This window comes from Zea mays, chromosome 8 (assembly GCF_902167145.1).
Source record: "Zea mays cultivar B73 chromosome 8, Zm-B73-REFERENCE-NAM-5.0, whole genome shotgun sequence".
NCBI lineage: Eukaryota > Viridiplantae > Streptophyta > Magnoliopsida > Poales > Poaceae > Zea > Zea mays.
The window spans coordinates 182224665-182239235 of record NC_050103.1 but is presented as its reverse complement, the minus strand read 5'-3'; the positions used below and the strand labels follow the sequence as shown (position 1 = coordinate 182239235).

The window sequence follows — 14571 nt, the reverse complement described above, 5'->3', positions numbered from 1 at the left end:
CCTCGTTGATGATCTGTTTTGTGATGATCCAGACTTACCTTTGTGAGTGTTGGTGATGTTAGTTAGACTTTGTCTTGTGAGATACTTGGTGACGTTAGTGATGATCCAGACTTATATCTGTTTTGTGATGATCCTGACTTATATTTGTGAGACTTTAGTGAGACTTTGTGATATATATGGTGTTGATGATAAATGTGTTCATTCTGTGATGCGATTGATATATAATGTGACGTGAATGATATATATCTTTTGTTTGTTTGGATAGAACAGCAAAAACAAATAAAAAAGGGACATCCTGGTCACTTTGCCGAGTGTAACACTCGGCAAAGGGTCGCTTTGCCGAGTGCTATGACCATGGCACTTGGCAAAGAAGGAAACCTGGGAACCGGTAAAGTCATCTTTGCCGAGTGCTGACCATGGCACTCGGCAAAGAAGGAAACCTGGGAACCGGCAAAGCCATCTTTGCCGAGTGCTGTTGCCAAGGCACTCGGCAAAGGGACTGGCAAAGGGACCCACTGGAGGACTCTTTGCCGAGTGCCGGTCCACTAGACACTCGGCAAAGAGTCCTCCTTTGCTGAGTGCCTACGAGAGCTCTCGGCACAGGGACTGGCGGTGGGGCCCACTAGACCCGTCTTTACCGAGGGCCACGATAGCAGGCACTCGGCAAAATTGGCCTCTTTGCCGAGTGCCAAAGAAGACACTCGGCAAAGGATCCGTTACCGTCACTTGGCGCCGTGACGGTGACTTTTCTTTGCCGAGTGTCAAACGACACTCGGCAAATTCTTTGCCGAGTGTCTGACAAAAAGTACTCGGCAAAGAGACCGCTGCCGATGTACAGTTCCCCGAGCGTTCTTTGCCGAGTGTTACACTCGGCAAAGCCTTTGCCGAGTGTAAAATAGCCTTTGCCGAGTGTCTGAGACACACGGCAAAGGAGCTGATTCCGGTAGTGCCTCTACTCCCTCCAGCAACGTCATCTAAATGGTCCTCTAAATTTAGAGAACGCTGTTGGATCCTCTATATGTAGAGTTTCTCTAAACGGTTCTCTATCTATTTGAATACTTTAAACAACCAGTTTAATAAAACTAAAATATGTACAATTCATTTGAGAGTATGACAAATATGTATGTACAAAAATTAAAAAATTAAAAATGTCTTTAATATAGGTATTTACATATAGAGAACGTGATTTAGAGGACGTTGTTAGAGAGAAATTAGATATAGGAGATGGAATCTTTTAGAGAAGACTGTAAAGGACGGATATAGAGATGTATATAGAGGACGTTGCTGGAGACAGTCTTACATCGATGCGTATGTATAAATCATCGAGCAAAATATATGAATAATAATGCGCACGCGCATACAAGCAATAATATTATTGTGATTGGTTGCCAAGTTGGTTGGATTCAAGCCCTACGGGTGCGTTAACTATGATTGGATCTGTGATTGGTTTACTGTATGATTTGAGCTCAGTCTGCATACGAGGGTACATCCTCAATTTTTTTTAGGTGTCAGCCTACATGCGCTCAGAACCGAGCCAGCTGCGTTTCTACCAGAACATGCTGAGTCAGGGAACCAATCATGCTGTATATAAATTTCGATACAGTCACTTCCGACAAATTTCGTACCTGTCCTAGATGCACACTACAAAAAACTGATAAATGTTCGTGGGTAAAACTAAGAACGTTCTTTAACCAGTTTCTTGTAGTGGCATGCCGTGTAACACAGAATTAATCCTCTGCTGCTATTATTATGTAGAGTGATCATGTCTGCGTTGTCACTCGTCAAACACGCAGCATCGGATCGGAATAACTATATAAGTACTCGATCGTTTTTTTGTTGTATCTTCTCGATGACGCGATCAGAGGTATATCCACTTGCACAGCACATGAAAGGTATGAGAGCTACTAGCTATTGTTATATATATATATATATATATATATATATATATATATATATATATATATATATATATATATATATATATATATATATATATAGTATTTAGAGCCTTGGGCTCTATTTAACTACAGGAAGCCCTGACCAGATGCGCAGACCGCACCGGACCTTTTTTGGTTTATTGTACCTAACTGTGCTTACGCTAAATTATAATACGAGTTATGCTGATGTGTGTATCAGTTTATGCAAATATAGTCTGCGCATATTACGTGCATCAGGCCTACGATCCGGCCCACGCGTACACAATTATTCAGTCTCACGCCGACACTATAAAAACACCCCCACGCCGCCAGGGATTAGGTTTTAGCGGCGGCGGCGGTTCCCTCGGGCGTGCGAGCGGCGGTGATCTTGGGGGCCAGCAGCGGTGTCGCCTCGAGGCAGGCAACCGACGGTGGCGCTCCACCAGGAACGAGCGATGGTGGCGCTCCACAGGGAGCTCGCCCGCCTCGCCGCCAGGTCCGTCGCGCGCCTGCCTGCTGGGGCTGGGCTCGGCGGGAGCGGAACCGCCGAGGAGGCCGAGATGGCCGCCGCGCTCATGGACGTCGCGGCCGCCAGCGCCGCCGCCTCCGCCGTCGTGTTCTCGGCCGTCGCGTCCGTGTCTGCCGCCGCGTCGTCGTGCTCGAACAAGAAGGCCCCGACGGCCTTCGTGGCTGCTGCCTTCGCCAAGAAGCCGGAGACGCCGATGACGGCCGATGTCGCGCAGGAGAAGCACGAGGAGCTTGAGCGATGCATCGACGAGTGCGAGAGCGGCAGCGAGGTGGTGTTCAGGAGCATTGTTCGGAATAGGGTTTCGTTGCTCAACATCCATAGTCCGGCGATCTAGAGAATCGATCTCTCATATCAGTCGCCATCACAATTTAGTTAACGACTGTTGTATACTATGCTACATACGTATATATACAGTGTAAATACACGTTGAAACAATAGAGAATAAAAATATATATGTGCAGTTGGAAATAACACAGAAATTCAGTCAGCATGTATAGCCCCAGAGTAAATTATTAAAACTGTACTACTGTAATCATCAGGAGGGCATTATTTAAATGTTGTATGATTTACGCTAAAATTCGCACTCATTTACGCTGGAATCCGCCCGAGCAGAACCCGCGAACTGCGGCTATAAATTAAAATTTATTTCCTTCTACTAATGCTCCTCAAATCGTAACTGTCCCTTTATTTACGCGATTATGCAGCACGTCTTTCCTTATATCAAACCGGTCAAGATTTATATAATGCATGGTTTATGCTATCATGTTACACATCGTTATGCAGTCGTAAACGGTTTATTTACGCATCGTTATGCAGTTGTTAACCGCCGCCAATATCACAGATACGGACGTGGACGAGCGGCTGTAAATGAGAATTTGTTTCCTCCCGTAACTGTGCCTTTATTTACGCGAACGTGGGGCACGTCTTTCCTTATCTCAAACCGGTGGATATTTAAATGTTGCATGGTTTACGCTATCATGTTACACAGCGTTATGCAGTCGTAAGCAGTGTACACATGGTAATATTCGTTCCCGTGATTCGTGACCCAAAAGATTCCTTCTATGCATGATTTATGCACATTTCTACATATATTTATGCATGCGTATATTGCCTGTCATATGCATGGCTGACGCATGCTGGCGTACAGTGGACCGACCGCGACCTGGTTGGCGTCCTGGCTGGGGCTTCCCCCACTAACGGAAGCCCAGGGCTTCCATTACCTCTTCCCTATATATATATATATATATATATATATATATATATATATATATATATATATATATATATATATATATATATATATATAAGCCCTGGGCTTCCGTTAGTGGGGAGCCCAAGTCAGGACGCCAGCCAGGTCGCGGTCGGCCTAGTGTACGCGTGCTTGCGTCAACTAGTAATGTGCATAAATCATGCATAAAAAGAATCTTTTGTATCTTGACTCACGGAAACGAATATTACCATATGCACACCGTTTACGACTGCATAACGATGTGTAACATGATAGCATAAACCATGCATTATATAAATCTTGACCGGTTTGATATAAGGAAAGACGTGCTGCATAATCGCGTAAATAAACGGACAGTTACGGTTTGAGGAGCATTAGTAGAAGGAAATAAATTTTAATTTACAGCCGCAGTTCGCGGGTTCTGCTCGAGCGGATTCCAGCGTAAAACGTGAGCTAAAACATCGTAAATGAGTACGAAATTTAGCGTAAATCATATATCTGTTTTGTAACAGCAAACGAAGCCCAAAATTATGGCGTGAAAATCGCGTGCACCCAATCGTGCGCGGGTTCTGGCTAGGGCAGATTCCGGCATAAAACGTGAGCTAAAACATCGTAAATAAATACGAAATTTAGCGTAAATCCTATATTAGCTAAAACAGCGTAGATTGATCACGTTCGATCGTGCACGGATTTTGGCTTGGTCAAATTTCAGCGTAAAACGTGAACCAAACAGCGTAAATGGGTACAAATTTTATCGTACATCATCAATCTATTTCGTAACAACGAATGTGGCCTAAATTACGACGTGAAAATCGCGCTCCGATCATGCTCGGGTTCTAGGTCAGGTGGATTTAAGCGTAAGACGTGATCCGAAACAACGTAAATGGATATGAATTTTAGCGTAAATCAATGGTCTGTTTTAAAACGACGAATGTGGTACTTGCTTAGTGGAAGCGTAAAATGCAATAAGAAAGAACCCAAGACAAAATCTTTTTTTGCCGACCTATACATGCGACATGGGGGTGAATTAATAACTGAACGAACCCAAGACAAGAAAGAAAACGATGAAGCCATTTGCTGTTCCTGAATCTTGATCCGTCACGCTCACGCCCGACCATGGAACTGAGGTCAGAAGAGTAGCCACTAGACAATACAGAGGGCACGACGGTCAGAAGAACAAGAACTTGGACTTGGAGCTGCATCTGAAGGGGAGCACGGTGCCGTTGGGCCAGAAGAAGCGGAGCTGGCATGCCAGGCACGTCCACTGGTCGACGCCGACGATCCCCGCGACCTTCCATCGCGTCCGGGCCTCCCCCTCCACCCGGAACGGCACCACGCCGTCGCGGAGCGCGGCCTCCATGGCGACGCTGCCGGCGTCGCCCAGCGGGGCGCCCTGCGCGCGCGCCACGTACGCCAGCGGGAGGACGCCCCTGGCGGGCACGCGGAACGGGTAGGCACGGAGCACCGCTAGCGTCGCGCCGGCGAACGCGAGGCGCGAGAAGTAGGCCGCCGAGTGCGCGTTGCCGTTGCGGGCCTCCACCCGGACTGTGACCTGCACGTCGTCCAGCGCCCCCGTCTGCCCGTACACCAGCGCGTACAGGCTCGCCGCCCGCACCGCCACGTACGGCGCGCGGGGCTGCAGCAGCAGCACCACCACAAGGACGGCCACAGCGCCCAGCAGCACCACGACCGCCAGCACCATGAACAGCACCACCGCCGCCCACTCCGCCGCGCCCGACCGGTGCCTCCTGAAGTTGTACCGCCGCGGACGCTGAGGCTCCTCCTCCTCGCGCCCCCTCCACGTCCGCCACTCCGCCGACTGGAGAGCGCCGCGGTGGCCGGGGCTCTCCTGCTCACGGGCGTCTGCTCGCACGCCCGAGGGAACCGCCGCCGCTAAAACCTAATCCCTGGCGGCGTGGGGTGTTTTTATAGTGACGGCGTGGGACTGGATAATTGTGAGCGCGTAGGCAGGATCATGGGCCCGATTCACGTATTATGCTCAGACTATATTTGCATAAACTGATACACACATCAGCATAACTCATATTATAATTTAGCGTAAGCACAGGTAGGTACAATAAGCCAAAAAGGGTCTGGTGCGGTCTGCACACCTGGTCGGGTCTTCATGTAGTTAAATAGAGCCTAGGGCTCTAAATACTATATATATATATATATAGCCTTACATAATACTGTTTTGCATTAGTAATTACAAAAAAAAAGATAGATGAATAAGTCTTAAAGGCCTCTATGGTTAATTTGTCATATTTTTGCCTAACTTTTTCTGTCTAAGATTAGTTCTTTAATTCGAGCGACTAACCTTATTAGACAAAGTGTGGCACAGTTAGCCACGAACCAAACAGGTTAGCTACTTACCCCAAGTTTAATAAGAGTACATACTTTTTTAAAAAATAATATTAAATATGTATACTGCTGTTGGAACGGCCGTGGCACGTGGTCGGGTGGGCCCAACATTCAGAGACAAGTGGGATCAGATATACGAGAAGACAGTGAGCAAGGAACGGTAGAGCTTTGTTATCCGTGTCCCATCTGTGTACAGGGTAGAAGTATTTATAGGTAACCAGGAGGGGCAATGGGTCCCTAAGTACTGTTATGCCTCTAGTTACCTGCTGCATTCACAGAATATTGTCATACCCGGGTTCTAGGGGCACCAAAACCCAGGCGCGAAAATAATCACCAAGTGTGCTGGGATCAAGTCTTCACACATATCATGACTCATGGTACAGGAACGAATGTCACATCATTAATATATAACAGAGTTCTGTACAAAATAGTTAAATAATTACATCATGCGATGACAACGATCCAGCAACACAAATTTGACTCGGAGACGACGACCTAGACCACTCACGAACTCATCACAGCATCTTGCATGCGCCTCATCCAGTGGTACCTGTTCTTGACCTGGGGGATGTGAGTACAACAAGTGTGAGCTTGAAAGTCGCCGAGAGGGGGGTGAATAGGAGAAATCTGAAATTTATAAACTTTAAACACACACTAAGGTCGTGGTTAGCGTTAGAATTAAATTCGAGTTCGAAAGGTAGTTCTCCTTGCTAAGAGTTGCTCAGACAATGCGGATAACGTTGGGAGCAAACTCAAACAATATGAGCAAGGGAACTTTTAGAGAGAGGAAAGAGGTGAAACAAATCAAGTGAGGATCAACAAGTGAACACGGTGATTTGTTTACCGAGGTTTGGTTCCGAAGAACCTAGTCCCTGTTAAGAAGGCCACAAAAGCTGGGTCTATTCCAACCATTTCCCTCTCTCAATCGGTCACACAGACCGATCGAGACTTCTCCTTAATCACTTGGGTCACTAAGACCCCGCAAGGATCACCACACACTTAGGTGTCTCTTGCTAGCTTTACAAAGCACTTAGAAGAATGAGAATAGAAAGGAGAAAGCAATCCAAGCGACAAGAGCAACAAAAGAACACAAATGATCCTCTCACAAGTCTCTAAGCAATAGAGTTGATTTTGGAGCTTGAAGTGGATTGAATGCTTTGATTATGTCTTTGGAGTGTTTGCTTTTGCTCTTGCAATGAATGTGAAGTTCAGAAAACTTGGATGACTTGAAAGGAGGTGGTTGGAAGGTATTTATAGCCTCAACCACTATTCCAGCTGTTGTTGTCGATGTCGCACCAGACAGTTTGGTGGTGCACCGGACATGGCACTATTCACTGTCCGGCGCGTGCCACGTCAGCATACCGTTGGGGTTTGAAGCGGTTAACCGTTGAAGTCCTTTGTCTTCTACCTGCACCGGACAGTCCGGTGGCACACCGAACATGTCCGATGCGTTCTGACTTCGCAGCCTGACATCTGACTTCTATATTGTGCACTATTGATCTGACATCGCAGTCAACCGTTGCCCTCAGTTGTCCGTGGCTCCGTTGGCTCACCGGACATGTCCAGTGCACACCGGACACTCCGGTGAATTATAGTGGACTGTCCTTTGGAAAAACCCGAGAGCGGTGGGTTTGAGTGGTGCTCGGCATGGGGCTAATGACTAATGTGTTTTTCAAGTGTATTTCATGCTAAGTCATAGATTGAAAGGGAAATGGAATCTTCGGCGAAGACAAGGCTTCCACTCCACTCCATCGTATTAATTATCCTTCGCCGTCACTCCGCATCGCTCTCCAACCTTGGTATAATCCTTCACTCCTATATTATTTACCAAAGGGGGAGAGAGTTTAAAAAGAGCTCTAAAGACTCCATTTTTTGCGATTCATGCCAAAGGGGGAGAGAGTATTAGCCCAAAGAAAAAGGATTGCACCACCACGTCAATTTCAAAGTTTTTCGAAACACGTTTAAGTTTTAAATGATGTTTTTAAATTGGTATCTTATTTTTGATATAATTTCAAATTGGTATGACCTCTTTCAAAATTAATATCTAAACCCTCTTGAACACTAAGAGGAGAATTTCATTGAGGGGGAGTTTTGTTTAAGTCAAAGGAAAAGCATTTGAAACAGGGGGAGAAAATTTCAAATCTTGAAAATGCTTCTCGAAATCTTATTCATATACCTTTGACTATTTGCAAAAGACTTTGAAAAGAATTTCAAAACATTTGCAAAATCAAAACATGTGGTGCAAGCGTGGTCCAAAATGTTAAAATGAAGAAAGCAATCCATGCATATCTTATGAAAATGTAAATTGGTTTAATTCCAAGCAACCTTTGCACTTACCTTATGCAAACTAGTTCAATTCTGCACTTATATATTTGCTTTGGTTTGTGTTGGCATCAATCACCAAAAAGTGGGAGATTGAAAGGGAAATAGGCTCAAACCTTTTTCCTAAATGATTTTGGTGGTTGAATTGCCCAACACTAAGAGGAGTCCGGGAGGAGTGTTTTTAAATTGGTATCTTATTTTTTGATATAATTTCAAATTGGTATGACCTCTTTCAAAATTAATATCTAAACCCTCTTGAACACTAAGAGGAGAATTTCATTGAGGGGGAGTTTTGTTTAAGTCAAAGGAAAAGCATTTGAAACAGGGGGAGAAAATTTCAAATCTTGAAAATGCTTCTCGAAATCTTATTCATATACCTTTGACTATTTGCAAAAGACTTTGAAAAGAATTTCAAAACATTTGCAAAATCAAAACATGTGGTGCAAGCGTGGTCCAAAATGTTAAAATGAAGAAAGCAATCCATGCATATCTTATGAAAATGTAAATTGGTTTAATTCCAAGCGACCTTTGCACTTACCTTATGCAAACTAGTTCAATTCTGCACTTATATATTTGCTTTGGTTTGTGTTGGCATCAATCACCAAAAAGGGGGAGATTGAAAGGGAAATAGGCTTAAACCTTTTTCCTAAATGATTTTGGTGGTTGAATTGCCCAACACAAATAATTGGACTAACTAGTTTGCTCTAGATTATAAGTTCTACAGGTGCCAAAGGTTCAACACAAACCAATAAAAAGTCCAAAAAAGGGTTCAAATAGAAAGGAGCAAAACCAACCGAAGGCTGCCCTGGTCTGGCGCACCGGACTGCCCGGTGTGCCACCGAACAGTGTCCGGTGCACCAGGGAGATCAACTCCGAACTCGCCACCTTCAGGTTTCTAGAAATGCCACTCCGCTAAAATTCATCGGACTGTCCGGTGTAGCACCGGACTGTCTGGTGTGCCATGCGGAGTAACGGCTACAGCGCCAACGGTCGTCTGCAAAAGTGAACAGTGAAGCTACAGTGCGCGGACAGCGCGCGTAGAGTCAGAGCAGGCGGTAGAAGGCGCACCAGACACTGAACAGTGACTGTCCGGTGCACCACCGGACTGTCCGGTGGCCCCACTTGTCAGAGCTCTAACAGTCGAACCCTAACGGTTGGGTGACGTGGCTGGCGCACCGAACAGTGTCCGGTGGCGCACCGGACTGTCCGGTGTGTCCGTCGACAGACAGCCTCCCCAACGACCACTTTGTTGGTTGGGGCTATAAATACCCCCAACCACCACACTTCAAGGCATCCAAGTTTTCAGCCAACACATTCAATACAAGAGCTAGTGCATTCAATACAAGACACAATTAGATTGAATCAAAACCTCTCCAAAGTCTCAATTCCACTCAAAGCAATTAGTGACTAGAAGAGAGAGTTTTGCCCGTGTTCTTTGAGCTCTTGCGCTTGGATCGCTTTTCTTCTTCCCCATTTCTTGTTTTCAAGACATTTGTAATCAAAGCAAGAGACACCAATTGTGTGGTGGTCCTTGTGGGGACTAAGTGTCCCAATTGATTGAGGAGAAAAGCTCACTCGGTCTAAGTGACCGTTTGAGAGAGGGAAAGGGTTGAAAGAGACCGGTCTTTGTAACCACCTCAACGGGGAGTAGGTTTGCAAGAACCGAACCTCTGTAAAACAAATCACTGTGTCACACTCTTCATTTGCTTGTGATTTGTTTTCGTCCTCTCTTTTGGACTCGACTTTATTTCTAACGTTAACCCCGGCTTGTAGTTGTGCTTAAAGTTTATAAATTTCAGATTTGCCTATTCACCCTCCCTCTAGGCGACTTTCAGCTCTCACCTTTGGTAAGTTCATGCACATTATTCCACAGAACTTGTTGAGTTATGATCTTTTGTAAGCTCACCCTTGCGATATATAACCCCCCCTCCACAGATGAAGAGCAGGTAGTCTAGGAGGAGGTCTACAATGAGGAGTACGAGTTGATCTAGGTAGCGTCTCCGAGTCAGCTTGATGGCGCCAAGGAATAATTATTAGTTTGTTTTATTGTTATTATTTATTTTTGTAAGATACTTCCGCTATATAATAGTATTTGTGACATTTATCTCTATACACTTGGTTATTATATGTGTTGTTTTTTTTTGGCGCACATATGAGATGCACTCGGCTTTACACCTTAAATCCGGGTGTGATAGCGTATGCATGTTATATACTTAAATTTGTATTTAAAAATACTTTATTATAATGATTAATTTATATTTTTTGATGTCATATTTTAAACGAATTAGTGGTCAAAATTTCACTTTAAAGATTTTTTTTCAAAAAAAACATGCCTTATTTTTTGGGACAAAGGGAGTATTAGCTTCCTCTCTTCTATCTTTTCTAAAAAGCTATTTTACCTTTAAAAAAGTTAGCTTTATTAGTGAAGCTGCTTTATAGAAGTAAAACAAAAAATTGTTTTACTTTGGAGTTGAGCTGCATCGAACATACCTGCCCTCGCAGCATAATTTCTTCTTCTCTACTATCTTGTTTGGATAATTAGTATTATTGATCTTAATTTATATTTATTGAGGTGGATTGAGATGTAAATTAGTTTAATTTCCGTCTCAATTTATATTGATCGGACAATACTAAAATTTACATGCATCATTTTTTAGGCAAGAACCGAAGGAAGGACATGCGGCGCCTCGATCACCAAACACGAACTACCAGTTCACAGGATGGATGCTTCTATCCCGTCGCATACAGAAGTCTAATTAAGCTGCACCTGCACGAATCAAGGAAACCTGTGTTCCAAGCTTTACTACTTGGCGTGAAACGTGCGCTGCTCATGCATCATCTCCTTTTTTTAATTTTATTTTATATAAAGGGCCGGTAGCAGTCTCGAGCAAGCCTCCATGCATGCATCGGCGGGCCGGACGGGAAAGGGGTAAATGGCTAGCCGGGCGGACGGGGCGGTTGAACGGATCTGCAGCCACCACCAGCATTCCAGCATCAGGGGGTAGTTGAGAGAGATATATGGTTGCTCACCTTGATTGATCATCTCTCTCTCTCTCTCTCTGCTGGCTTTGCGCGTGCACGTTTACCCAACTAAATCTCCTCTCATGCATCTTCTGGTGCCTTCTCGTTCACTCACACTTCAGCTCTAACCCTGCAAATTAAGGACCGTAGTGATGAATTGCCTCTATATATAAATCACAAGAGATAGACATGTTGTCTCAACGTGACACTGCACGTCGTCGGCCCACTAGAGCTAGCTAGAAGGAACAGCTAGCAGGCGCCCATAGAACGAGATCATCGATGGAGAACCAGCAGCAGCTGCAAGGAGACGACGAGTCGCCGTCGCACACGTTCCCCAGCTTCCCCTACTTCACCGTGCCGTCGCCGCAGCCGAGCTTATTACCGCCACCATCGGAATCGGATGACCAGCGCAATACCCTCGCCACAGCGCTTCAGCAGCAACCGTCATCGGCGTGCAATAATAACGACCTGCAGCTGCTTCCTCTCCAGCTGGGGGCGGCTACGGTGGACTGGTCGGCGCTGCTTCAGCAGCATGCCAGCTTGATGGGTCCCCTCTTGCCGGGACTACTACTGCAGCAACCGCCGGCGCCCCTGGACGACCAGAGCGCGGAGAACGCAGGGAGTAGCAGCAGCAAGGAGAAGGGCGGCGCGGCGGCGGGGAGGAAGAAGAAGGCGAGCAGGCCGCGGTTCGCATTCCAGACGAGGAGCGTAAACGACATCCTGGACGACGGCTACCGGTGGAGGAAGTACGGGCAGAAGGCCGTCAAGAACAGCGAACACCCCAGGTTCGTTCGGTTTTCCCCCCTCATCATTTCATTCCACATTCCAATTCAAACCACGTCGCGGACGATCGATTTGCATGAACATACAAACTTGCTGAAAGATGTGCTTTTAATTTGCACATGCATGTAACACGTGCGTTTCCATTGGCATGCACGCATCCAAATGTCATCCGTACCATCTCGCGTACAATTGAGAAATCAAAACAAACAAGGGAGGTTCAACGCTCCCAAACTAACTTGCATATGGCAGCATGCATAATGATATATATCCCGCGTGTGCAATTGGTGTGCGTGATCGTCAGCTTGTATTGCAATTATACTGCTGATGATATATATCCCCTGGTTGTTTAATTAGTTGGATATGCAGGTGTGCGCATGCATAATGCCATATACATGTCTATAACTCCCCTAGATTTGTTGTTCGCCAAATTAAATGTCTAATTCACTTGGATTGGCATCGAAACGAACATGCAACATAGAGTATACTCGCATCTCGGATCACGTACTAGCTAGCTTAGCTTGTTCCCGTGAACTCACTCGAACCTAGCTACCTCTCCGTCCATGCTAACACTGTAAAACGTCGCTGCTGATACGTGCGTGCGTGCGTGCATGCATGCAGGAGCTACTATCGGTGCACCCACCACACGTGCAATGTGAAGAAGCAGGTGCAGCGGCTGGCCAAGGATACGAGCATCGTGGTCACTACTTACGAGGGCGTCCATAACCACCCCTGCGAGAAGCTCATGGAAGCGCTCAGCCCCATCCTCAAGCAGCTCCAGTTTCTCTCGCAGTTCTAATTCTAACCCGAAGCTAGCTTAATTTGGTCATTATTATGTACAATTAATATATACATACACAGGCACGGCCATCGTACTAAGAGGTCAAACAGACAACATAATAATAATATACATATACTCCTAATGCACAACACTACAAGTGTGATATGTGTAATGTAGCTAGTAGTATTATTACACAAGAGATCAGTACAAATAGTAACCTACTTGAAGGGAAGAAAGGGAGAAAAATTGTGCCTGCCTCCCCGACTGCTGATGTCGCATGCATATATATGCCGCACACTTGTAATATATAAAGGTTTATAATAGGGTATATAAAGGGGAGTTTGGTTTCAGGAATCACTCCATTTAAGATGAGATGATGCATTACGAGTCTATTCTTCAAATTTAGTGGGATGATTCAAACAATTACTAATGTTAGTGCTAACTAACTAACTATATGAGGAATTAGTAGGCGATGAATCAACTAATTCCATTCCACAAACCAAACAAAAAAAGTGAGGAGTGGAAAGATAATGGACTAGCTTATTACTCAAACCAAACACCCTAAAAATTTACAAATATGTATACTACTGAGAGCGCACAAGGTGCACGGCGGGTTCCACAAGACAGAGCTAAACTAGCTAGATTAATTCAAATCCAACCAAGCTACGATTTCAGACAAGGTTCCACTAGATCACGTAGCATATATATCTCAAATGAGTAAAATGCATTAGTGGTAGGATTTGGCACGTTATGTTATTTGGGTCCCCGGCCCGAACTCGAAAAACCTGCAAAACGGGTCCTCTAACTTAATCGATCTATATAAAAACTGTCCGAAATCATGTTTGCTCGAACCCAATGCCGATGTGGTGTGTCGCGTGCCACGTTGGAGTCACTTGGGTCTTTGAGTTTGGTATGTTGTGTCACTTTGGTCCCCGAACTTTAATTAGTGTGATCCAACATGGCACGCCGTCGGCAAGCGGTTTGAGCAAATCTTGTTTCGAACGATTTTGCATGGGTTGGCTAAGTTAGAGGGCTTGTTTTTTAGTTCAGGGAATCCAAGTGACACAACAATGTCACATTTGATGACCGCTACTGTATTTTGCACATCTCAGATAATAAAAGCGACATGAGGTCGAGATTATGAACACCATGGACATATCTCAACAATATATGTGTTCGCAATCTCTCCTTGATGAGTATTTGTCAACACCAATACAAAGAGATGGATAGGAAACAAAAGAAAAACTAAGTATTCGACAAAATGACCAAAAGCCAATGGAAAACCCAAAGCAGGGTCATTTTAAATAAGCAAAGATTTTCCTCAAAAGACACATGTAATGGCTCAACACAGCCAAACATAACACTAGTCCTTAAGAAGAGATAGAAAAGCTTAACACTACTGGCTAAGTACCAAAACAGTAAAATGAACCTTAGAACATCTCAAGAACCATAGAAGGTAGATGATAGGTTTAATGGCATGACATCCGGTTTTGGATGTCCGGCCAAGTTCGAGGATCCACTTTCCTGGTTTTGAGAGTTTAGTGACCTAAGTGACATATCATGTCAAGTTTGAGGACCGTTGATGCATTTTATATCTCATTGTACAGAAAGTTTTTTCTGTACATAAAATAGG

The 14571-nt window shown here is 45.0% G+C and overlaps 1 protein-coding gene across 1 annotated transcript; it reads left to right on the top strand.

Annotated features, from left to right (window-relative positions):
* The first annotated feature begins 11547 nt into the window (after positions 1-11547).
* On the top strand, positions 11548-13292 carry LOC103636675 (probable WRKY transcription factor 75). The gene is made up of 2 exons (XM_008659028.3): positions 11548-12162; positions 12779-13292. Exons 1-2 carry the CDS (start codon positions 11657-11659, stop codon positions 12954-12956), a joined length of 684 nt encoding a protein of 227 aa, XP_008657250.1. The 5' UTR covers positions 11548-11656; the 3' UTR covers positions 12957-13292.
* The last annotated feature ends 1279 nt before the right edge of the window (positions 13293-14571 follow it).

Excerpts from the sequence above, each read along its gene's own strand:
- LOC103636675 (XM_008659028.3), top strand. The coding sequence starts at position 11,657 with ATGGAGAACCAGCAGCAGCTGCAAGGAGACGACGAGTCGCCGTCGCAC. Across the intron at positions 12,163-12,778 it reads AAGAACAGCGAACACCCCAG|GAGCTACTATCGGTGCACCC; the intron begins GTTCGTTCGGTT and ends GCATGCATGCAG.